The sequence below is a fragment of the Antechinus flavipes genome, chromosome 2, assembly GCF_016432865.1.
Source record: "Antechinus flavipes isolate AdamAnt ecotype Samford, QLD, Australia chromosome 2, AdamAnt_v2, whole genome shotgun sequence".
Classification (NCBI taxonomy): Eukaryota; Metazoa; Chordata; class Mammalia; order Dasyuromorphia; family Dasyuridae; genus Antechinus; species Antechinus flavipes.
The window spans coordinates 136,963,997-136,990,810 of NC_067399.1; the positions used below are offsets into that span (position 1 = coordinate 136,963,997).

Genomic DNA, 26,814 nt, shown 5'->3' on the forward strand with positions numbered 1-26,814 from the left:
ACTCCTATAGAAAATAGGATTTTAGCTGGGGCTTAAAGGAAGCCAGGAAAGGTAGAAGGTAGAGATGAGAAAGAGTGTTCTAGGATAGAGAAAATGCTCAGAGCTAAGAGAGAGAATATCTTATTATTGGAAGAGCCAGGAGGTCAATATCAGTGGACAGAAGAGTACATTTTAGTTGTAAGAAGACTGGAAAAGTAGGAAAAGTAGGACTAGATTATAAAGGTTTTTGAATGCCAAACAGCATTTTTTATTTAATCCTGGAGGTGACAGGCAGTGTCTGGGATGGTGCATGCGTGTGTGTGTGTGTGTGTGTGTGTGTGTGTGTGACATGATTAGATCTGATCTTTAGGAAAATCATTTTAGTGGCTGAATGTAGAATGGGTTGATGGGCAGAAAGACCTGGGGCAGGAAAACCCACCAATATGTAATTACAATAGTCCAGATGTGAAGTGATGAGGGCCTGCACCAGAGGAGGGACAACTTCAGAGAAAAGAAGGAAGTTTATTAAAAAGATATTGCAAAGATGAATTGATAAGTTTTGGAAACAAATTAGATATGGGGAGTGAGAGATAGTGAGGAGATCAGGATGACTCCTAGGCTGGAACCTTAAAGGAGGATGCTGTTATCCTCAATAGTAATAGGGAAGGCAGGGAGAGAGATAATGAGTTCCTGAAAATGTCTACTGTAAATAATATTTGGAGATATCTGAAAGGCATTTGGAGTTGCGATGTTGAGAATCAGCAGAGTTTGGGGCAGGATAGCTAGATCTGAGAATCATAAGCATAGAGATGGTACCAAGTATGGTATAGAAAGAGAAAAGAAGAGGACCCAAGTGTCCTGAGGGACACTTATCTTTAGAAGGCATGATTTGGAGAAAGGTCCAGAGCAAGAGACAGAGAAGGAGTAGTCTGATAGGTAGGAACAGAACCCAGAGAGAGTGGTGTCCCAAAAACTTAGAAAGAAAAAAATAGCTGAGAGAATGATTGGCAGTGATCAAGGCCACAAAGATGCTGAACAGAATGAGGATTAAGAACTGGCCATTGGATTTGGTGACTAAAAGATCACACTAATCACAGCTGAAAGTTTTCTTTCTTCCTCAAAATTTCCTAAAACAATTTCTCTCTTTTGCTTTCCACAATTCCTATTTATATTCTATTTGTCTAAATACACATAATTGTTTTACCAAACCCATCACTCCCACCTCCCAGAAAGAAACTTACTTGAGGACTGGACTGTGCTATTTTTGTGTCCTAACATCTTGAATTTAGAAATAGAATAACTTACATTTGTATAAGTGTTTAAGATTCACAAGATATTTTAATACATATTATATTGTTATAATACATTATATTATACTGTATTATCATATCATATCACATTACATTATATTATATCATATCATATTATATTATATTCCATTAGATCTTGAGGTTCTTAAGGGCAGGGACTGTCTTTTGCCTTTTGGTATCTCCATCATTTAGTTCATAACCCTTCCTCACTTAAATCCAATTCATTCACAAGTCATGGCATTACCTTCCTGAAATCATGATCATCTTTAAGAATGAAGGACAAACAACAACAACAGTACCTGATGCACAATAGGCACTCAGTAATATTTATTGACTGGCATTTAGTTTTAAAATGGCCTTAGTTTTTTTTTTTTTTTAAGCTATGTAATCCTGGGTAAGTTACCACCTCTGTTTGCCCAAGTTTTACCTGTAAAATGGAGCTAATAGTAGCATCCACTTTCTAGGGTTGTAATGGGGATACATGAAATAACATTTGTAAAATGTCAGGATCCATGATCATCTTTCCTTACTCTGTTTTTTCAGCGCTAAGGCCCAACAAGCAAGCTGTGTATATGAGCTTGGTATAACAACAGTCCTTTGCACTCTGAATGAACTTCACTTGCAACTTAATCACAAAATTGATGGTCCCTGAGCTCAAGCAAGCACTAACAGGCCTAGACAACAAAGCACTATGAATGGACTTTTTACAATCTCTAGACAACAAGGCTTGTTGTTGCTGTGTCTCACTGTTGTTCCTATTCTACACTAATTCATTATTAACCTCGCCACAAATATATAAATCAAGATTTTGCACCACTGCTTTGGGTCTCCTACTAGAGGAAGCCCTGCCTGACACGTATCTAATTTATCTACCCCAGGAATAAAGGAAGTTTTTTGTTTTTAACCTGTATGAACATCTCTAGTATTTTTAAAGTTGAGTGTTTGTAAAATGTGACTCTGGTCATTTGTTACTACAGTTGACAAAAGTGTTATATAAATTTTAGTTATTTCTATTGGTTATCAGAGCATCTCTGGAGCATTGTATTCAAGTCTATGTATCACAATTTTTAGGAAGAGTATTGACAAGATGAAGGGACCAGAGAACATCTGAGATCTTTTGGAGGAACTGAAGATATTTATCCTTGAGAAAAGAATACTTGGGAAGTATATGATAACTGTTTTTCCATTATTTGAAGGCTTACAATATTGGAGAGTGAGGGAATAAATTTCTGCATGAACCTGGGAGGGCAGAATATGGAGCAATGAGTAGAAGTTCTAAAAGAGGAAGATTTTGGCTCTTTATAAAGGAAAAGAGCTTAAGTTAGAGAAAGTAGTGGATTCCCTCTTACTGGAGGCTGTCAAGGGAAAGCCAGATGACGGTATGCTGTAAAAAGAAGCTTGGTTCAGGAACAGGTGGAACAGAAGCTCCTCTGCTCCCTTCCATCTCTGAGATTCTGTGATTCTAAATGATACTATGTTGTTCAGTCATGTCTGACTCTTTTTGTGTTTTCTTGGCAAAGACTGGAAACAGTTTGCCATTTCCTTCTCCAGTTATTTTAACAGATGAAGAAACTGAAGCAAACAGTGAAGTGACTTGCCCAGAGTCACACAGTTAAGTTGTCAGAGGCTAGATTTGAACTCAAGATGATTCTTCCTGATTTCTGTGCTCTATGTGCCCTATGGCACCTGAACCTCCCAAGATACCTTGGAGTTTACTGTCTAGATTTCTTTCTTAAGGACCAAGCCTTAAACCAAAACTACTCTGATTCTCATTGATGGGCCACCAATAGATCCCAAGTCCAGTTTCACTTGGTCACTGTTTGGATCCTGATTGATTCAGATTGAATGTAAAAAGCAGTTACTTCTGCTTTGGTCAGAAAACCTGAGGATCTTCCCCTCCTAGATTTATTTAGATTTTTTTTTTTTTGGACTAGGTGAAAAAGGACATTCTTTGCCACAATTGCTACCTACCTTAGTCACTGAATGGGTGTGGCTTCAAGTCAAACAGAGACCGGTTAAAAACCTTAGCTTAAAAAGGTCAAGGTCCCATTGCATCTCTAGTCATCTTGATCTATGTCTAAACACTGGAACCAGAGGGTTCTAGAGGGGAAAATGAGGCAGGTGACCTTGCACAGCCCTCCCTCATTGAAATCCAATTCACTCGTGAGACATGGCATTGCCTCCCTGACGTCACATCCTCTTTGAGAACAAAGGAAAAACAACAACCTAGCAGGTTCCACATATATACACATATAGGAATATATAGAGATACGGAAAGCATTTATAGCACAACCTATGCTATTTACCTGTATGAGTATAGATGTATACATATAAATATAGACACACATATATAGCAGGTTAGCACACACCAGTGCTATCTAGCTGTATGTATATATGCATGCACACACATGTATACAATAGCATTTACAGAACACATGTTATCTACCTGTATGTATAAATACACACGTGCATGTACCTATACACACACATATCTACAGCTTTAAAGCACACCCTCCTGCCATTTGTATGTACCTATGTAGCACCATGGCTAAATAGCATAGGTATGCGCACATGTATCGGTAGCATGTTAGCACACACCTGTTATCTACCTGTATGCGTACATGTTTACATAACACGTATGCCCAACACGGGTACACGGCGTTTATAGCACACGTCTGTGTTACTACCCACAGACATACCCGGGCACACAGACACGCATATTCCTTCCACCCGCGTGTGTAAAGCGCTAACGGCACACACTCCTCTCAGTCTCCCACAATTTCCTGGGCTCGGACTCTCCCTGAGGGCAGGCTCCGTCCGCCGGCCCCGCAGCGCGCGGCCCCGCAGCCCCGCGGGCTCGCTCTCCTTCGGGCGGGGCGGCCGCCCGCGCTCGCGCCCTCGCCCCGCCTCCCCCCCTCTCCCGGAGCCGCCGATGACTCATGGCGGAGGCGGCTACGACGACAGCAGCCCAGCGCGAGGAGGCGGGGGAGGAGACGGCGGCGGCGGCGGCTGGGCAGAGGGGAGACGAGCGGGGCGGGCTCCGCGGCAGAGTCGGCGGCGGCTGCGGAGGGGAGCGGACGTGCGCTGAGCGGACTCCGCGAGCAGCAGCCCGAGCCGGAGCCGGAGCCGGAGCGGCCACAGGAGGAAGGCCAGGCGGCAGGACAGCGGCGTGTCGGGAGCCCCGGGCAGCGGCGGCGGACGACGACATGGCCGGGGGACCGTGGAGCGCACGCAGGGCGCTGGCGGCCGCGCTCCTGGCCGCCTCGGTGCTCAGCGCCGCGCTGCTGGCCCGCGGGGAGCTCCCGGGCCCGGACACGCAGGAGCCAGAGCGGCAGCAGCAGCTGCAGGAGCAGCAGCCTCGGGGTGAGTGAGGAGGGACCGCCGGCCCGCAGCCCCGTGCGTGTGTGCACACACATCCGCCGTGACACGGCTGCATGTGTGTCTGCGCACACAGACCCCCCAGCTCACACGCAGCCTTCACCCCCCCACACACAACATGCACCACGTCTCCAGGCAACACACATCTGTAGCCCCAGACATAGACCCGCACCCTTCGCATTCACCCACGACATGCCTCACGTCTCCCAGGCAACACATCTGTCGTCCCACGAGAGCCATTCACACCCAGCTCACATGCAACATTCATACAGAAAACATACTCCGTGTCTCCTGACAGCGCATCCCCCCACCCCCACCCCTTCAGTCATACACCTGCACACAGAATTGCACAGCCCACACTCATCATACACCCTGCCTCCCTGACGACACCCACTCAGAACACAGGCACCTGTAGTTCACATGCCAGAATGTACAGATCACACATGACCTTTGGCGACATACAACCTAGAGACATTTAAAAAATTCATTTAAAAATTTTAAGTTCCAAATTCTGTCTGCCTCTCCTGCTCCTCCCCCACCCATTGAGAAGACAATCAATATGATGCCCATTGTCCATGGGAAGTCGTTCAAAATGTTGCCTTTTTAGCCACAACGTACATACATATATCTGAAATCATACATCATCCAGTAAGTACGTAGATGTGCATGTGTCTAAATGTGTCTAAATATCTGAAATCATACATCATCCAGTAAGTACGTACATGTGCATTTAGACACAGCAAACATGCGCAGCCTTCTCTCCCTGGCAACACACGTCTGGAGTCTTACACTAGCTGCATATGTGCCTGTGCAGACATACAGCCAACACAATACATTCAGACGCAGAAAATACACATGCTCGTAACACATTCCCTCCTTCCCTCCCCTTCTCTCCCTCTCTTCCTCCTTTCTCTTCTTCTCCCTTTTTCTTTTTCTCCAGGCTACTTCTCTCCCTCCTTCCCCACTCTCTCCTCTTCTCTTATGGTGTTTGAATTTGGCTTTAGCTTTGTTCTCAACCCCATCCCACCCCACCCTACCCTTATTCTCAATTATCTCCCCTTTTAAGCTTTGGTGAAAAGCAGGATACTGAATTTCTTTCCTTCTGGAGAAAAAACATTGTTGTATTTGAAATCCTGACAGAACCTCAGCACCCAAACCCCTTCCCCCAAAACAAAAGACAAACAATCTTCTCCACAATTCTCCCCCCCAAAACAAACAAAAAAAAAACCCTTCCCTACTAGATTAAAGAACAAAATAACACAAAAAAAAATTCCTGCTTTTCCCTCTTTTTTTGTTCCCATATTGGTTGTATGCTTGCCTTCATATGCCTTGTAGATATAGATTTTTTAAAAAGAAGTGCCATTTACCAAATAATATCAGTAAGGTATTGTAAATTATTCTCCATCCAGAGTTGTCTATTATTGCATAATTGATGATAATATCAGCCAACATTTGTATTGTCTTTATTTTTCCTTTTGGTGGACAAATCAAAATTTGTTTGGGAAATAGGTGTGATCTACCCACAAAGGCTGAAAAAGAATAAATCCCTGGCCCCACATTTTGTATCTTAAGAGACAGAATTTAAACTGAGGCTTTCTATACATCATCCACTAGACACTTAGTTGCCTTAATGTTGGGAGAGATTAGAAGGGAACATTGTTTCCTTCTCCAGGCATCCTGTCTGCTCCCATGAGAAACCAATTGTTCCTTGCCCACCTTGTACATCCACCCACCATCAGGAAGAAGTGACGCAGTTGAAAGAAGCTGAAAGATGAAAAGCTTTAAGAGTCAGATACCCCAGATCTGACAAAAGCAGTAGGATTTCTGGGTGTTGCCAGTTGTACTGTGATAATGATCCTATAGATTCTTGGAAGAAGAATTTGGAGATGCTCCAGATATTTCCTAAATCCTGTATTTTAGAAGAGATGAAATTAAATGGGTGAAAGGGGGAGGAGAAATCACTTACATCCTGGATTTCTGGTACTTAATAGAAGTTCCTTCAACATTATCATCATCATCATCATTATAGTTAGCATTTATATAATGCTTACCATGTGCCAAAGTATTTTGCTAAGCACTTTACAATTAGTATCTCATTGATCCTTACAACAACTCTGGGAACTTGATACTATTATTATCATCATCCTCATTTTACAATTGAGGAAATTGAGGCAAATAGGGGTTAAGTTACTTGACCAGGATCACACAGCGAAAAATAATTACTAACATTTATGTAATTCCAGACACTATGTTAAATACTTTAACAATTAGTATCTTATTTGATCCTCACATCCTGAGATGTAGGTACTATTATTATTACTCCCATTTCACAGATGGGAAAACTGAGGCAGACAGTGGTTAGGGGACTTACTTAGGGTGACACAGCTGGTAACAGTCTGAGGCTAGTTTTCCTGACTCTAGGTGCAGCTCTTTATTCACTGCAATAACTTCAGAGCCTCCAGTCAATCAATAATTATTAAGTACTTATTAGGTTTTAAGATACTAGGTTAAGTACTGAGGCTAAGCAAAAAATAATGCCTTCCTCCAGGAGTTTACTTTTTTTTGGGAGGGGGGAGTGGGAGGCTAGCAATTGGGGTTAAGTGAGTTGTTCAGGGTCACATAGCTAGTGTCAATTATCTGAGGTTGGATTTGAAATCAGGTCCTCCTGGTTCCAGGACCCTTTAGGTGCTCTGTCCACTGTACCATCTAGCCACCCTCAAAGGAGCTTATAGTTTAATAAGGGAGATAAAATATACATAAATAGTTCCATATTAGATAGGGTAACCTTAATCCTAAATCATAACCCTAACCCTCAAGTGACTTAATTGCTCATGATGGGCAAAAAGTTTGGAATCAGATTTTTGTTTCCTAGGCCATACTTTGTCTACTAAATCATGCTACCTCTCATCTTATACAAAATAGGTGTCTAATAATTATTTGTTGAATTGAATTGCATTGATCAAATGAATTTTGAGGTTCAGAGGGATCACTTGGTATCATTAGTTCCATCCAGGTTACTTATGATCTTTTAGTACAATTCTTCAATTCTGGATTCTGGTAAAGACCACTCAAGACCTCTATTGAGCAATTTTTATCATCATTTAATTAATTATTATTATTATTTTTTTGGAGGAGTCACCTGGGTTTAAGTGATTTGCTCAGGGTCACACAGCTAGGAAGTGTTGTGTCTGAGGTCACATTTGAACTCGGGTCTTCGTGAATTCAGGGCTGGTCCTGTATCCACTGCACCACCTAGCTCCTCCTTATCATCGTTTTATAATATTATTTGACTGGGGGAAGTCATTGACACGAGACAGGAAAAAGTATTAAGATGATATTTTACTTTACTTGCCTACCCCTCGTTGTGGGCTGCAATAAATGGGGAAATAATCCCGTAGGTAGGTAGAGATAATACACAAATTATGAAATTGATTGTGTATTGTATGCTTCTGGGAATAGACCCCAAGTCAAGAAGGGATGAATGAATCAGAAGTCATTTAGTATCTTATCTCCTCTTATTCGAATATCAGCTCCTAAAGGGCAGGGACTGGCTTTCTTTTTACTTCTACTTGTATTCCCTGTGCCTGGCATCATTAGTGAGGATTAGAAAAATACTTGTTGACTTGGCAATTTGTCAAGCATTGGAGAGATGGTATCAAAGCTAGATATTCCAGGTATTCTCAAAGAACTTGCAGTATAATTGGCAACAATCACACAGGGGTTGGCAGGGAAAGGTGTTTTGGTCTGAGAAATCCTTTTTGGTCTGAGAAATCCGTTGGATGGCCAGAAGTTGGTTGGGAAGGGGGGATTATGAAGTAAGGGAGGGATGTCAGTGGGAAGGGATATGGCTGGATAGAATGTGAAGTAGGAACTGGAGCCAGCCTGACATATAGCAGGCCAGGGTAGGAATTCCAAAGATGAATGAAGTTTCCCAGGCATAAAGTCTGGAAACAATAATCATAGTAATTGCTAACATTTATATTGCTCCTTAAGGTTTACTAAGTGCATTTCATGGTTAATCTCATTTTTTCTGTTTTTAAATCTTGCTTACAGAACTCAACTGTTTGCCTTAAGAACAAGTCATTTAGCCTGTAAAATGGGCATAACATTCTTAGTAACTAGTTTGTAGGATTGTTGTGGGAATCAAATGAAATAAAGAAACATAGATTATTTTTCAGTAGTTTTATCTTATGTTATATAAATGTAGCAGTTATTGCTTTATTACCAAGAAAATAGACTTGGAGAGAAAGGTGGTATATTTTTCCTTTGAGCATGTGGTGGCAGCCTGGTGCCACAATGGACAGAGCTCTGGTCTTGAAGTCTGGAATACCTGAATTCACATTTGGATTCAGACGCTTCATGGCTCTAGTAGCTAGGTGGCCTGGAGTCATTTTTCTTAACTCAAATCCATATTTAGACACTTATTGGCTGTGTGAATTTTAGGAAGTCACAGAACACTGTTTGCCCAAGTTTCCTTATCTATAAAATGAACTGGAGAAGGAAACAGCAAACCACTGCAGTAGCTCTGCTAAGAAAACCCTAATTGGGATCACAAAGAGTCGGATATGACTAGAATTATTGAACAACTTACTAGCTTAATGGCTCTAGCTAAGACCTTGCCTTAGTTTCCTTAATTGTAAAATTGAGATAACAGCATCTCTCTGTCTCAAGGTAGTTTTGAGGATCAAGTAAGATAATATTTGTAAAATGCCTGACACTTAGCAACTTTTGTTTCCTTCCTTCCACATTACTAGGGTATCAGAGTAGTAACTATAGAGTTTTTTACTCTTTTTTAAAATAACATTTTCAACTTATCTAATTTCCAAATATGCTTTTTCATGAACTTAACTTTATACAATAAAAAGGTTCTTCAGAACCTTTCATAATTTAAAAACAGTTTTGAACAAAACTCAATAACTGTCACTTATTTCTTTATCTCCCCCTTCCCATCACTTTGATTGGTCACTCACATAATTATGCAATTTTTTTTGCAACCATGTATTCTACTAGCACTATTTGCTTTGCATTTTTAATTTTGTATATTTCTATATATTTATGAAATTTGTAATTTTTAATGGGAATATGATGATATGCTATATTATTTAGCCAGAACCTAGCTATTGGATTCATGTTATTTCCAGTTTGTTACTATTATTTATAATTTTTAATATACTTATTGGATTTTTTCTTCTCTTTTTAATTATGTTCTTGGGGGTATATTTTCACTAGTAACTTTACTGGGACAAGAGGCACTATCCATAATGTAACTTTATTTATGTAATGCCAGGTAAGTCAGGTCCATTTTAGAAGTCTTAAATGGGGATTAATTGATTATGGCTCAAGAATGGGTCTTTTCAATCACAGTTTTCAGTGATATCAGACAAGATTTTCAGGGTAAAGGGTAAAAAATGAGTAGAAAAGTCTGTCTATCTGTATACACACATCTACTTAAATAAGTGGTGAGTGGAAAGATATATACATATGTGTATATTTGTATCTGTACACAGGTATGTGTGTGTGTTTGTATATTGATGGGTTGGCTAGAAAATTTAATAAGGAAGGATGAAAATTGGGAAGGAACAGTTAGTTACATAATCTACCTTACAGGGTTGTTATGATGAAAGTGTTGTGGAGGAGGGGACTGAAAAAAGGAAGGGCAAATTGAGGGAGACGATGATCAGAAGCAAAACATTGGTGATGAGGGAAAGGGTGAAAGGAGAAACAAAAGAAAGTGTTAATTTAACTGTGAACAATTAGTAGTATTATTATCATCCTCATTTTACAGATGAGTAAACCAAGAGTCAGAATTTAAGTGAGTTGCCCAATTTCGTATCACTAACAATAATAGCTGACATTTTTCTAGCACTTGAAAATTTGCAAAACTCTTCTTTTGACATATAATAATATATGATTTGATCCTCAAAACAACTTAGTGAAGTAATTGCTATTATATCATTTTTACATATGAGGAAACAGGTTCAGAGAAATTAGGTTTATGTTTAAGGTTGGATTCAAACCTGGAGCTTTCTGATTTCAAATCTAGCACTTTGTCCACCATGCTGCTTATTTAATAAGTATCAGAGGTAGGATTTGAACCCAGGATTTTTGATTGAAAAACTATTGAGCTTTCCTATCTGCCCAAATGCCTTTCTATCACTGTTGGCCCACTTAAACACTAGTCATCATATTATTTGATTAAAAAAAAAATCATCCTCTCTTTGACTTATTCCTTAAGGGGGGGAAAACAGAAGTCTTAGCTTTCAACAAAGAGCATGAGTGTAGAGCTAACCTGTTTCCTGGGGCATAATATTAAGTGGCTAGAATTGAACATTTTGAAAAGGAAATGGATGCTCACCAAGAGCCAACATGGCTTCACCAAGAAAAAGACATCCTTTAGCGATGGAGTAAGTAGGATGATGGTCTAACTGGATTTCAGTAGAGCACTTAACAAAATTCTCTCATGCTAACCTTGTGGTTTAGCTAAAGAAATATAGACCAAACTATAATGATAACTTAGAATTCAACACATTTAGAATTGGTTAAATGACTAGACCTAAAGAATAGTTGTTAAATGATCTGTCTTTGGTCTTGTGTTGTTGAACATTTTTATCAGTGACATGGATGAAGACATAGAATTTATATTTACCAGATTTGCAGATGACATAGTGCTGGCAGAATGACTAATGCACTGGATCACAGAGTTAAAACCCACAGAGATTTTCATGGGTTCAAATGATAGGCTGAGTCTAATAAAATATTATTTAACAGAGGAAAAGATAAGAGAAAAAGCCTGAGCTTTCCATTCCAAAAATCAAAGTAACAAATAGAAGACAGTGGCATTTGTGTCTGGATGACAGTTTTTATGAAAATGTGGTAGATGTAAAAATTATTGATTTAAATGTTAGATAAAGCATTTTCTTTGGACTCATTAGGATTACTTTACTTGGCCTTTATGTCAAGGTCACCAAAAGAAAATTATTTGGTTACAGAACAAGCCTAGAGAAAATGGAGTTTGAATCTTCCCTTTACTATTGATTACAAGTTTTTGACTCTAATAAGTCACTTCTCTGAAACTCAGTTTTTCCTTATGTAAAATGAGAATTGTTTGCTGAAAACAACAGTTAAGTCATTGGCATATGAAGGCAGGGTAAGACATTTCTCCCTCTAGAACATGCTAAAGCATTGTACAAAATACTATTATTGTTATTATTCCCATGTTTATTTCAGTAGTTTAGCTAGAAATTGGACATTCAGAACTCAATATCAACTCCATAGATCTCTGCATATAATGGGTGATCAATGTTGACTGACTAGTATATGAAGACATCTATAACGATAAGGGTTTCACATTTTGATAAAGTATGAGTTTGTGAAAATGAAATGCTTTTCTAATCCATGAGATTTAGAGCTGTCACAGGCCAAATAAAACTCATTCTTCTGCACTCTCATTTGTGTTAGCTTAAGACTTTTCATCTCTACATCACCCCAGCTCCAGGTCTTTACCTTTTCCCCACTTCTCTCCTATGTATCATTTGTCACTTCTCTACAAGTGGCTCTCAAATCTCTCTTTTTCTCTTCTATCAATTAGAGTCTTGTATTGCAGTTGGATATCTTTACCCGAGCGTTCCATTGGAAACTTAAATGCATCATCATCTTCCCCTCTAAATTGCTATTCCACCTCTAAACATTACAATTTCTGTTGAAGATGGCCACATCCTTCCATTCACACAGATTCACGACCTCAGAGTCACCTTTCACTCTTCCTTCTCCTTTATCACCTATATTTAATCAGTTGCTAAGTCTCATTGATCTATATCTTTAACATCCTCTGCTTTTTAAGCCTGACCAAAGTTCAAGCCTATGTTACCTCTTGGCTGAGTTATTTCAAGAACTTTCCAATTAATTTCCCTGATTCCAGCCCCTTCCCTCTCCAATCTAGTCTTCATATACCTGCCAAAATAATTTTTTTAAGGCAAGGGTCTGACCATGTCACTCCTCTCCTCACAGTTTTTTGGGGGCCCTATTGCTTTTAGAACTAAAAAACACAAACCAAAGAACATATGCTTGTCATTTAGGGCTCATCACTATGATGAGTGAAAGATGAAACAACTGGAGAACTAAAGGATTGATCTTTGGAGCCATATCAATTTATTAAGCGGTGCTTGCCAATTGCTTGACAATTCTGGAGCAGACCTCTTCAGTTTAGGCTTGGACCTAATTACAGATCTTTATTAATTAAAACAATTAATAAAATAAGGGCAGTTAATGAAAAGGAAACAATACAAGATTAAGTAATCTGATTTTTAATTGGAGAAAAGATTTGGGACTTTTCCAAGTTGGAATGCCCTTTCGGAATTCAGAAAAAAAGAGATTTCCCACTCCTCCCATGTATCTGTGAACATACAAAGGAATATGGAAACAATAGAATGGGGGATCAGTTTTCCAGATAAGATGTATGGGTTACATCAGATATATAATTGTGAGAAAACTCTTTGCTTCAATTTTTGGATCTGAATGAAGTTTCTCATCAGCATAACCTAGAATCGGGGTCCTCAAACTACGGCGTGTGGGCCAGATGCAGCAGCTGAGGATGTTTATCCCCCTCACCCAGGGTTTTGAAGTTTCTTTATTTAAAGACCCACAAAACAAAGTTTTTGTTTTTACTGTAGTCCGGCCCTCCAACAGTCTGAGGGACAATGAACTGGCTCCCTATTTAAAAAGTTTGAAAACCCCTGATAGATCCTTGGATCAGAATCTCTAAGTAGTAGGTAGGGTTGGGTCCAGCTCCCCACATGCACAGGACGAGGTTCAAATAATGCAGTAAGTTTTTCTTCCATTTCCCACAATTGAATAAACTTTTCTCAAAAGACAGAATTTTGACTTGACTCATAATTGAATAGAAAGGGAATTGAGCTAGCTCCAGAATTTTTTTTTTTAATTTAATTTTATTTAATAATAACTTTGTATTGACAGAATCCATGCCAGGATAATTTTTACACAACATTATCCCTTGCAATCACTAGCTCCAGAATTGAATTACAAGATAGAATCAATGTGGTTCATTCAGTTCCCACAATTAACCACTTGCTATCCTAATCCCCTCAATTCCCTCATTATCAATTCTATTTTTACCTTTCTTTTCAGGATTATGTTATATGTTACTCATTTTCATTCCAGCCATATTGAACTATAGTAGTTAATGAATTTTGACATTCTATCTTCTGCCTGCTTATTTTTATATACATCTTCCATGCCTATAATATACTCTATTTTCATTTGTGCTTCTCAGAATACCTAATCTTTCTTCATGGCACAGCTTGAGTCCTACTTCCTTCATGAAACCTTCCTTAATACTCCCTTCCATTTCCCTTCCCCATTAGTATACACTTTCTTTCTCTTTCTCTATATGCTTAAATACATATGTATATTATATCCCTTTATTAGAATGTAAACTCCTTGAAAGTGGAATGATTTCTTTCTTTCTTTTTTGTTCATAGTACATAGGATAATATTTAATTTATAGTAGGAATTTAATAAATGTTAAATTGAAGTATAAAATGTGACGGGATATTCAAAGACCAGTGTGGTGAGGGAGGAAGAGTCTCAGAATGAATTTTGAAAACCACTAGTTTGCAACCAACATTTCAATGTGTGTAACTTTTCTGGAAGAATAATTCAATTTGTACTGTTTTCTTTCCTTTTGCATCTTAATTGGCACCAGATGTAAACAAAAGAAAGTTCCCTGAGTTGAAGATGGATCAGGCATTATTAATTATCCACTATGAACTTCATCATGGAGATGGAGATTTGAATGTCTACTGGCTTTCCGACCACTGTTATCAAGTAAGCATATTCTTTTTTTTTTTCAAGTAAGCATTTAAATTTTTTTTATTTTATTTTAGACAAATGTATTCTAATTCCCAATGCTTGTTAGATCCATGTAATTCTTTTTCTTTCTTTCTTTCTTTTTTTTTTTTTTTTTTTAAAGAAAAGCATTGTGGTACAGTAGAAAGAATATTAGATTTTGAAGTCAGGAATACTTGAATTCAAATGTTGCCTTGTAGTTGGTGCCCAGAACTATCACAATGCAAACTGTACTACAAAACTATAATCAGCAAAAAAAAAATTGGGAGTGAATAAGAAGTAAAGGAGTTGATCAGTAGAACAGATCAAGTACACAGCATATAGAAACAAATGAGCACAGTAGCCTAGTTTTTTGGATAAACCTGAGGATTTTATCTATTGGGAAAGAACTCACTATATGACCAAAACTATTTGGAAAACTGGGAAGTTGTCTGGTGGAAAGTAGGTACAGACCAACATCTTATACAGTTCATCAAGATAAGCGTCAAATGGGTACATGATTTGGAAATTAGAAGAACATAGGGATTACCATTTAGATTTATGGATAGTGGAAGAATTTATGACCAACAAAGAGATAGGTTTGCATGAGATAAAACAGCTTTGATTATATAAAATTAAAAAGTTTTTCCACCAACAAAACCTGTGTAGCTAAAAATGAGAAGAGAAGCAGGAAATATGAAAAAAAATCTTTGTAGCAAGTTTCTCATTTTTGATAATGTCTCATTTTTAAGGTATATAGTGAACTAATTAAAATTTTAAAGAATGTGAGCCATTTCCTGATTGATAAACAGTCAAAAGATATGAATAAATAGTTTTCAGATAAAAATAAATCTAAGCTATCAATAGCCATGTGAGAAAAATATAAATACCAGCAAATAATTAGAAAAATGCAAATTTAAACAACTCTTGAGGGTCTACTCATCAGGATGGCAAAATTGACAGAAAAGAAAATAAATACTGGAGGAGCTCTGGGAAAATAAGATACACTAATATACTGTTGGTGGGACCATGAACTGATTCCACCAGCTTTCTGGAAAACATAAAATATGGTTTAAAAGTTATTAATTAGTGTATATCCTCTGATCAAGTAATACTGCTACTAGATCTGTACCCCAAAGAGATCAAAATAAGATTAAAGGGACGCACATATGCAAAAATATTTATGGCAATCTTTTTTTGTGGTGGCAAAGAAATAGAAATGTAAGAGGTGTCCATAAGTTGGCAATAGCTGAACAAATTATGATGTATAAATGTGATGGAAATCCATTTTTGTTCTTTGTATCCTCAGCTCCTGGCACTTAATGAATGCTTACTGACTGATTGCTAGATTGCCATATCCAAGTCTGTGGTGATAATATTTAACACACAAGGCCAGGTATAGGTCTCTGGGAGACTTCCTTTCAAATTGCCATTGATACCCTAATTAATGACCATTCTTTGTTTATGGCCATTCAATAATTTCTAAATCTTCCTATGTAGTATTTTTTCTGTTTCATATTTCTATATCTTTTCCAGAAGAAAAGCGTAAGATACTTCATTAAATGCTTTGATAGAATCTAGGCAAAGTAGCATTATTCTTCATTATCAGGCTAGAGAAATTGTCAGAAAAGGAAATAAGGTTAAACTGGCATGACTGGACTTGCTCTTGATAAAGTCATACTGGATTGATTACTGCTTCCTTTTTTAGTATTCACTAATCATACTTTTGATTTATGTTAGAAGTTTTTGGGGAATCAAAAATCAAACTCAGTGGCCTGTTTTATAGTCCATCTTTTTAATCTTTGAGAAATTGGGATATTTGCCCTTCTCCAGTCCTGTAATGTGTCTCAAGTTCTTCCCTTTCTTTCAGAGATCACTGCTGATGCCTTAGCAGTCATATCTGCTAGTTCTTTCCATTTTTATGATGTAGTTTATGATGTAGTTGGGTCAATTATTTGACTTGAACTTTTCAAGGGCAACCAGATTTTTTTTTTTTTTTTTTTTTTACTGTTTTCTTACTTATCTAAGGCATTGATTGCCTATTAACTACTTTTTATACAAATTGTACTTTTTGTATAGTTCTTTCTAGTCCAAAGGTCATTCTCTTTGTCAGAAGAAACGAGGAATGGAACAGCTCAGTGTTTTCTCTGTTATAAGTTATTATTGTCTTATCCTGAAGTGGAAAAGCACCCCAAATGGGACCGTGAGAAACATAATCTTAAATCTTTGTAGTTAGAAGTTTGTTACTAGTTCTTCACTCCCTAATGCAGATGGTATTTTTAACAACCCAGAAGTGCTGTCCTGACAAACCCGAGACCTTGACAACCTGATAAGCTTAAAGAAATACTGCTTATTGCGGTCTGGGAATGACCCCCTTAGAATGATAACTTTTTGCCTCCTATTTGGAATAGAAATTCCTTTTATTATGACAAACATTTTGATGTCTCTCTCTCTCTTCTTTCTATAAATATGTGGTCCTGAGGCCACTTATTATTGACCCCTCCAGTCTTGGTGTTGGGGGAATCAGTCCTGGCCAGTAATAAATGCTCTTAAAACTTCATTATTTTGGCTGCCCTATTTTTCTCTCACCTGGGTACGTCAATCTGTCCTCATAGTGATTCTACCCCTTTTTGACTCTAGATTGTTTCTTTTGAATAAGGTGCATTCTCCCAGATTCTAGTCATGAATCTCATTCCACCATGTCTTAGCGTTACTTATTAAGTTAAATTTTCCTCTTTACATTAGGATCATTGGTTTATCTTATTTATTACCAGAGCAGAACAGATATTCTGAAGAGGAAGGCTATTTCCCAAGGAATGATAATGTGGATACATAAAGGCTCTGAAATAAAAAATCGGCCAGTAAGGGGCACAGGAAGAGCAGAAGAGGAAGAGGAAGAAATAGTGCAAACTACTAGTTGACCTGGTAACAATAGTAGACATCTATTTTCGCTGCCCTCCATTCCCCAGGTCACATATCCAAGACATAATAAAGGATTTCTCAAGACTTGTCAAATGTGATAAGTGCTACCTACTTTTTGTGTTAATCTGGGCACAAAAGATACTGCCAAGAGGAATCTGGACATATTACTAAAAGTTATAAAATTCAGAGGATGAAAATGAAATCCTTAAGTATTGTTTCAAGGCCTTCAGAAGAGAAAGGCAGAACTAGGAAGAGAACATATAGTTGGTTAAGTACATGGAATTTAAGAAAGTGATTTGAATTTTTAGTTTGGGGCTTAAAATGCAAGAATGACAGTCTCCTTGCCAGAGATGAAATAAATCTAATGTACTAGTAATGATAGATTTGCCTGAAATTTGCAAATCTAATGAAAAAGACTTTAAAATGAAAAGGAAGAGAGGGAAAGAGGGAATTACCAAGCAAGATACCATAAAGAGTAGACAAAATATAGAAATAAAATATACTGAGAATTACTTACTGAGGACAGAATAGGGGACACGGAAGAGAAAGACAGTAATAAGGCCATGGCATTGTATATTTTTTTTAAATGCACTAAGTAAGGGGGCAGCTAAGTGGTTAGTGGATAGAGCATCAGCTCTGAAGTCAGCAGGACTTGAGTTCAAATCTAGTTTCAGACACACTTAACCCCAGTTGTCTCAGGAAAAAAATGCACTAAGTAGGGGTAATAAATAAGATAAACCAATGATCTTTTTTTTTTTTTTAATAACTTTTTATTGATAGAACTCATGCCAGGGTAATTTTTTACAGCATTATCCCTTGCATTCACTTCTGTTCTGATTTTTCCCCTCTCTCCCTCCACCCCCTCCCCCAGATGGCAAGCAGTCCTTTACATGTTGAATAGGTTACAGTATATCCTGGATACAATATATGTGTGCAGAACCGAACAGTTTTCTTGTTGCACAGAGAGAATTGAATTCAGAAGGTATAAATAACCCGGGAAGAAAAACAAAAATGCAAGCATAAACCAATGATCCTAATGTAAAGGAAAATTTAACTTAATAAGTAACACTAAGACTTGGTGGAATGAGTGTTATTTCTCTGGGTAGAGTATTGTATTTGGATTGAGGAAGGCCGGGATCAACTTTTCCTTCAATTCAATCTCCTTTGGGAAGAGTTTCATCCAAATTCCAAATCATATAATCTACTTCTGGTCACTTTATAGTAATGTCTTATTTTTGTATTTCTAATCTTGCTTTAATTTTAAGTAAAAATTATTTGTATGGAAAATAAAATACTTCTATATTTTAAAATGTGTAAGTAACTATATATGGCTGGGGATAGTGGAAGAAAATTCAACAAATAACATTGTATCTGTTCATTGTAAACACTTAGATTAAAAACAAGACCTGGTGGATGAAATTCATATCAGGATCCTTTTTAGTTTGATGTTAAAGTCCTTTAAGTATATGTGTGTATGATTAATCACACACATATACACACATATATGTAATTAAAAGTATGAAGAAATATTTTCCAGAAGAAGAATTGTCAATTATTTTAAGTCATATGAATGAATATTCCAAATCAATAACAACAAGAAAAATATAAATCATTGTACACTCTGCAAATTGGCAAAAATTGGAAATAGTGTTGGAGGGATTGTGATAGATACACTGATGAAATTTTGAAAAGCAATTTGTAATTATGCAAATAAAGTAAATAAAATGTCCATATCCTTTGAATCAGAGACTATAATTAGATTTATTCTGAGGGAAACCATCAATAAGAAGAAATTCTCCATACATTCCAAAATATTCATAGTAACCCCTTTTGTGAGCATTAAGAATTTTTAAATAGTATTTTATTTTTCTGAATGTCTTTAAAGATAGTTTTCAACATTCATTTTTGTAAAACTTTGTGTTCCAATTTTTTCTCCTCCTCTTTCTTCTCTTCCCCTCCCCAAAACAGCAAGCAATCTGATATGTTAAATATGAGTAAAATAATTAAGAATTGAAAACAAAGTAGATGCCCATCAATTGGGGAATAACTAAACAAATTGTGGTACATAAGTGTAATAGAATATTTCTGTGCTGTAAGAAAGATGTGTGTTATACAGAGAAGCATTGGCAAGTCTCTATGAACTGATGATACAAAGTAAGCAGAGCCAAGAAAATGCACAATAATTACAACAATGTCGTTGAAAGAACAACATGCCAAAAATTTAAAAGTGAATTGTAGCAACATTTTAAATATCCAACCAGATTTGAATGAAGAGATAGAAGATGACACTAATCCACCCTTTTGTGGAGATGGGATCTCTGCAGGTGTTAAACACTTTGCACATGTTGTCAGATTGTTTTAAATGTATTGATCAGGTGAGCTCTAAAAAATACTGTTTGTCCATGGATGATTCTTTGGGAAGGGGAGAAGGAGGGATACGTGAGATACCTTTGATGTAAGAAGACATCACTAAAAACTTATTAAAAAAAAAAAACAGCAAACTTTAAAAATCCCCAATCCCCTTCCTTCTTGTGCTTCTATTTTTGTAGTGCTTGTATCAGTTTCTGGTGTCCGTTCCAGTGCGTCTTGGACACCCTAGCATTGCAGCAGTAGCAGTGAGCACTCAGCACCCTGTCACCCTGCTTCTAAATGATACCTTGGAAAAGAAAGAGATTTGCCGGTCTGTACCTTCTTTGATGTTGACCTATCTAAATAAAATCTACATTTTCTCTCCACCCTCCTCATACCTTGTTCCTTTCCTTTCAAAACGCATCTCCATATTGTTCTTGGTCTCCAGCAGTCATACTCCTCAGCAATGAACATATCTTTCAAATTCCAACTGTTTCTAAAATTAAAAAAAAAATTGTTATTTTTTTCCAATTCTTTGCAGGATACATTATGCTTTTGGAGAATTTGGAAACTATTCTCTCAGAGTAAACCAGATGTCCTGTGACATAATCATCAATGAAAATCCAGTCAACAGCAACTTTCGTATGTACCCATTGTTGATTATTTAACTCAGCCTGAAATTGTTTTCACTTTTGGGGTGCTGCTTGGAAAGAGTGGTAGCACACAAAATGTTTTGGATAATTTAAAACTCAAATTATAGAGCTCATCTCAGAGCATTTGAACCAACATAAATGGTGGATAGAGTATTGTATTTGGATTGAGGAAGGTCAGGATCAACTTTTCCTTCAATTATTTACTAGCTCTTAACTTACTCTGGGCAAATGACTTAATAGCCCTTAGCTTCAGTTTCCTAATTTGTAAATTAGGGGTGATAATACCACTTATCCCAGGATTGTTGTGAATATCAAAAGACATACTATAGGTAAAGTACTTTAAAATCCTAAAGTGTTCCATCAATGTTAGCTATTGTTATTAAGATTTTTGTTGTTGTTGCTATTTCAGATTTTTAGTGAAAAATGAATGGAATAATATTAGTTACCAAAGTTAGCATAAACAGAACAGAAAGGTTAAGGATAAAAATTTAGAAATAGGAGCATTAAATGAAAGAAAAAACTTTATGTTGCTTTAGGATTAGGTTAAAGAGTTCATTTCATATGAGGCCATCCAGAATCTTTCATTTTCTGACAATTCTGGATGTAGAATTTGTCATCCAAACACATTTTTTGCTTGAGTTGCATTTCAAGTAAGTAAATTGTGGAGTTAGGAAGCATTATTAATAAGTAGATTTCTCCTTTTTAATGCCTTTTGTTTTTCTCCATTGCATATAGGAAAGTTAGCAGAGAAACATGGGGTTCCTCTCCAGTAATATTTTGTCTTGCAGTTTTTTCAACAATGATTTATGTCTCTTATAATTTAAAAGTAATTTTATGGATTACAATGATGTGACTATTTATAATGTTGACATTATTTGTGATGATATTCTTCTTTTTCTTCATATAGCTATCTACATTGCATTCCTTATTTACATAGCAATCATCATTTCCTCATCCGTAGGAAATTTCTTTGTGAAGTAAGTAGAAATTGGTGGGGGTGGGATAAAGTAGAGATTTGGAAAAAATGGGTCTTGGAATATTTTGTGTATTTCTAAAGGCTTATTTTCACTCCTTTGTAATTCTTCTCTTTTACCATGACACCTTTCCTTCAAAGTATGAGAAAAAAACCTCCAACAACAACAAAAACCTTGATACCCCTTGCTTAGAGTTAGTTCCTAACAGAAGTCATTATACTTTTTACAGAGCTGTGGTAATCTCTGGGAATTTTAGGAGATGATTCTCAGGCTTGAAAAAAAAAACCCACGAAAACCTAAATATTTAAATCACCATTCTTCTATGATATGAAGCTTCCCCACCCACATTTTCTCTGCTATCACCATTCCATAGTTCAGTACTTTATTTTTGGCTCTTTCCTAGTTATTTTGATTTTATGTTACACTTCTGGAAGGGATCAGAAAATATCTTGAGAAGGGATAAGAATAGAAGGAATGGTCTTGAGAAAAAATCAGAAGAGAAGAAAAGGGAAAAAGAGAAGCAGGGTAATCAAAACTTGAATCATTTTGCTTGGAATTTTCATAAGTACTATTTCTTCCAAGTTGAAAAGAAGCTTTATAAAATGCTGGAGAAACTGAGGAAAGATAGAGATTAGAGAGTTTTAGTATTTTATTAATTGGAGAGTATAATTAACTGGACAGGACTCTTGTCTCAAAGTATTCAGTGACGAAAATGAGTTCTCAATGACATATATAGTCACATGGCTCAGCTACAGGGATAGACCAAGGCAGGGTTGGAGTCAGAACAATGAGAGTGGGAAGTTTCAGGACCATAAATTTGGTTCTAGCAGGATGGGGGGGAACTGGAAGCCAGAGTCAGGACGTCTGAATAAACAGAAGTAAAGATGTCAATGAGGTTATCTTTTGAAATATTTTAGAGGGGTAGTGTCATAAATTCTTGAGGGCAGAAGGAGTTAGGAGCCAGGAAGTCTGATCTCCCCCTCATCTTGTTACATTGACAATTTATAACCTTAGAGCAAATGGTTCTCAGTCTTAATGGACCAGAGAGGGGTTTTACAACTAAGAGGATTGAGGCAAAACAGTTAAGGAGACTGAGGCAGAACAATTAGGAAAACTCAGTCAGGACAATTAGGGAAACTAGTGCAGGGAAACTGAAGTAGAACAGTTTAAAGAGACCATGGCATAACAATTTTGCCTAAATTCCAAATAGAATTTTTGTCTCACAAGTATTGACCTTATTTTGTCAGAACTGGAGACCAGATTTAGTATAACAGAAATCTAGTAACTCTCAGGTACACTGAAGCCTTTAATCCATAAAAATGTCAAATAGCCTAGAAATGTTTCAAAGAAGAGCAAATTATAATTTTTGTCCTATGATAATGTAGAAGAATAACAGTTTTTATATGATTTTGTGAAGGAATAGGAGAACATGGGAAAAGATGAAGAGGAAATAACCAAAAAATATAGAAATGCAATAAATAGTTATAACTTATGGAAATTTTATGGTAAATTATATTCTTACATATAAAACACACTTAGCATTTGTTATTGTTTAAAAAGTCATAAGTGTTTTTGTAATGTAAAAATCATCCTAATATATATTTTTTGTTTTGGTGTATGTAAATTGCTTTGTGATCATAAGGTATGATACTATAATAATAATAATAATACTATAATAATATACTATAATAATAGTTATAATAATAAGATATAATAAAATATTATCATTAAGTTCATTTTATTTTCATAGTACATTTGTGTGAACCAAGATACTATGCAAAAGGGTCAAAGGATAAATCCAGAAAAAATTATAATAAAAACCCTAGCATTTTAGCATTATATTCCTCCCTTCAATATAAAATTTGTCTTTCCAGTATGCCTTTAAATGAATATATATCAAGGAAGATTAGCTCTCTTACCCCTTAGAACATTTAGGGTGAACTGTGCTTTTTAAAGAGACAGATGACTACAAGAAGGTCACTGTAGAATAAGGCAATGTTGTGTGATAGGGTACTAGAATTCAGATCCAATAGGCTTAGTTCAGATTCTTAAGTGGTCAGTCATTTAATAGCCGCATAACTTTTGGTAGATCAGTTAACATTCTGGACTTCCTTTTCTTCATGTATGAATGAGAGGTTTGGACTAGGTGACTTTGAAGGTACCTGTGGCCCTGTGACCTCACCTCTTTGTAGGAATGATCTTCTCTTTGAACAAGAATTTGATTTTTTGTGATTTGTGAATAGGTGACAGGATAAATACTCCTTCTTTCATCATTTTTTAGTGGACAATAAAGGCCTTTTTGTCATATAGTCCATTTATGATTTAACTCTCAAATAGAATCATGGAGGGAACATGGAGCCAGAAGTTGGGAGTAGATAGCAGTTTTGACAAGTCTTGGGAAATTCTCTGTTAAGTCTTAGATGTATGATTTGGAAAGATACCTGATCTCTACTGTTATTATCAAATAGGCCTTAATTCCCCTCAGTAAGGAATCACCCACTCAACTTTTCTCTCTTCCTCCTGTGACTATTTACTTTTGGGGAATGGATGTTTTTCTTTGTTTAAGAGAGAATCAGATAAATTGTTGTTTTAACATCCTAATTTCTCCTTTTTAAAATTATGGGCTTGACAACTGTTGACAGACATGAACGTTTTAATATACAAAGAGAAAAAGAAGATTGTATTCGAGACTGAACTTCAATGTTTTGATTGTATTAATTTTTAAAAAATATTTTAATTTTTTCCCCAGTTACATTTAAAACAATTTTTATATTAGTTTTTTAAAAAAAATTGTGTTCTAGATTTTTTCTTATTCCACCTCCAGCCCCCATTAAGAAATCATATATGAAGTTATACAAAACATTTCCATAAATCATGTTGTGAAAGAAAATATAAATCTCCCCCTTAAAAAAAACTTTAAGAAAAATAAAGTAAAAAATAAAGAGAGAAAGAGATTATGCAGCAGTGTGAATTCAGATACAATCAATTCTTTCTCCGAGTATAAATAGCATTTTTCATCATAAGTCCTTCAGAGTAGTTGTGGATCATTGTATTGCTAAGAGTAGCAAAGTCATTCATAGCTGATCATCTCACAATATTCCTATTACTTTGCACACTGTGCATTTCACTTTGCTTGAGTTGATGGAGGACTTTCTAGGTTTTTCTGAGAGCATCCTGCTCATCATTTCTCACTGAACAAAGAGTATCTTAAATTTAATGAGAGTAACAAAGATGTCCTGCTTTTGTGTATTCTTCTGAACTTCATTCTGCTCCCTTTTGTGGTTTTTGAATGTTTTATTGACTTTTATTTCTGTTCCTTTTTTTTTTTTATCACAAACTACCAATATTCTCTCTTCCCAACTTTTAGTTCCTCAATCCTCAAATAAAAACCTTCCTTTGTAATTAATATGGTCAGCCAAAACAAATCAACACATTGGCTATATTTCCTTCTATATCTTTAGTATATCTCTTTATATAAATCTCAGGTTTCTCCAACTCTGTCATTTTTATATAAATTCTTACATTAATTACACTCATCTACCATAATATTCTCAGACATTCTTCAAGTATTGGAAATCCACTTAGTTTCCATTTTTTTGTGACTACGATTAATATATTGTATATGTGAGTCATTCTTCTGAATTTGATCTCTCTGGGGATATGTGCATAAAGGGGCAAGTATATTTTAGTAACTTTGGTGGGGAGGACATAATTCCAAATTTCTTTCCAGTGTGCTTGAACCAGTTCACATACAGCTCCACTAACAGTACATTATTTTGCCTTTCTTCCCATAGACCTTGATCAGTTACCGTTTTTATTTTTTGTTTATCTTTCTCCATCTGAAGGTTTTTGTAAAATGGAACCTCAGAGTCATTTTAATAATTTCTTTTAATTATTTATTAAGATCTATTTAACTCTTTTCCATAAAATGATGTTAAATAGAAGTAGAGAGATGATTTATGAAAGAAAATACATTTGAAAACCTTACATTGATTAAACAAAGATTTCAGCAAAATTTGTGCAGAACATGAATGCTTATGGGAAGCATGAGTTTCTTTCTTTTTTTTTTTTACAAGTAAATTCAAGGACTTTTATGAAAGATTTCTTCATTTTAAAGCAGAATTATCAGCTCTAACTGTCTTGTGCTGTCTTATTATGAATTAATTTAGCAAAGGATATCATTTTAAGGAAATCATTTAAGGAAAAGAATGCTAACAGATTCTTAATAATTTACAGACTTGATCCTGTTCGGAATTGGCTGTATAAAAAAATGAATCCCAGAGAAACTGATCGTCTCATTAATTCTGTGAGTAATCGGAATGCCCCAATTTAGGATCTTTATCTTCTACAAGATTTAGAATTTTTTTCTCCCAAATGTAATAATTGTTGCTTCTCGTTTAATAGTTCTTATCCCTATTTGTCACATAGTTGCCTAACTCCACCATGTTTCCTCATTGAATGCAAGTGAGCCTGTGTTCTCAATGGCTGTGTAATCAGAACCTGCCAAGTGGGGACAGTTTTTAAGTCTAGGATCTGTGAGAGAGAGAGAGAGAGAGAGAGAGAGAGAGAGAGAGAGAGAGAGAGAGAGAAGCTGAGAACCAGACTTAATATACTCAGAAACTTTTGTTTTTGCTGTAGTAACTTGAAGCTGATGAGAAGTTATGGAGGGGTAGTTCATAACCATTAGATAATAGGTCTTTGAAGGATACCTAAATATGTCTGTCTCACTTGTTGCGCTGACATAGTGTTCTTTCTAGCTCCCTTTGCAACATTCTGTCTGAATTTATTTCAGACCTGTTCTCGGTGGCTATGTCTTTCATGTGTCCCATGGACAAGCTTAGGAAAAACAGCACAAAATCAAGTGAGGTTAAAATCTGAACCTTAAGATCAAGTAATGAACACATTTTTGGTTTTTTTTTTTCCTTGCTGAAGGAGCTGGGATCTCCAACCAGAGCAGAGTCTTATAGTAGTGACCTGCAAGTTGAAGCATGGAGACTGACCCCTCCAGTGTATCGCCTTCGCTCTCTAGATACATTTAGAGGGTATGTAGAAATTCCCTCAGAATTTTGTTTCTCATTTGTCTCATAAACAGAATCTTGTGCCCTTTAGAAACTCTTGAGTATGATGGAAGGTATTTAGTATGATGTGATTGATCACCTTGTTTGGATCCTGGTATCCCCCATACCTGACATATATTCTTTGTCATTTCAGCCTGTTAAATCTTACCCATCCTTGAAGACTCAGCTCTGATGCCATCTCTTCTGTGAAATATTTCCTGATTCCTCTCATTTTCTCCTCCCTTAAACATTTTATAATACTTAGTCTCCTCTTTTATATTTGCCATAATCCAATCAGTATTACAGTTTTTTTGTGTTTTTGTGCTATCCCTACTTCCACCAAGATTCT

The 26,814-nt window shown here is 36.4% G+C and overlaps 1 protein-coding gene across 1 annotated transcript in view; it reads left to right on the forward strand.

The window, feature by feature from the left end:
• Positions 1 to 4,313: 4,313 nt before the first annotated feature.
• The window catches only part of HGSNAT (heparan-alpha-glucosaminide N-acetyltransferase), a 44,830-nt gene continuing 22,329 nt past the window's right edge, over positions 4,314 to 26,814 (forward strand). The window contains exons 1-7 of the mRNA XM_051975630.1: positions 4,314 to 4,652; positions 14,389 to 14,510; positions 19,982 to 20,112; positions 20,323 to 20,423; positions 21,342 to 21,411; positions 25,645 to 25,714; positions 26,341 to 26,450. Of these exons, the coding sequence (XP_051831590.1) occupies positions 4,496 to 4,652; positions 14,389 to 14,510; positions 19,982 to 20,112; positions 20,323 to 20,423; positions 21,342 to 21,411; positions 25,645 to 25,714; positions 26,341 to 26,450 (761 nt within the window). The 5' untranslated portion in view covers positions 4,314 to 4,495. The remainder of the gene's footprint in view (positions 4,653 to 14,388; positions 14,511 to 19,981; positions 20,113 to 20,322; positions 20,424 to 21,341; positions 21,412 to 25,644; positions 25,715 to 26,340; positions 26,451 to 26,814) is intronic.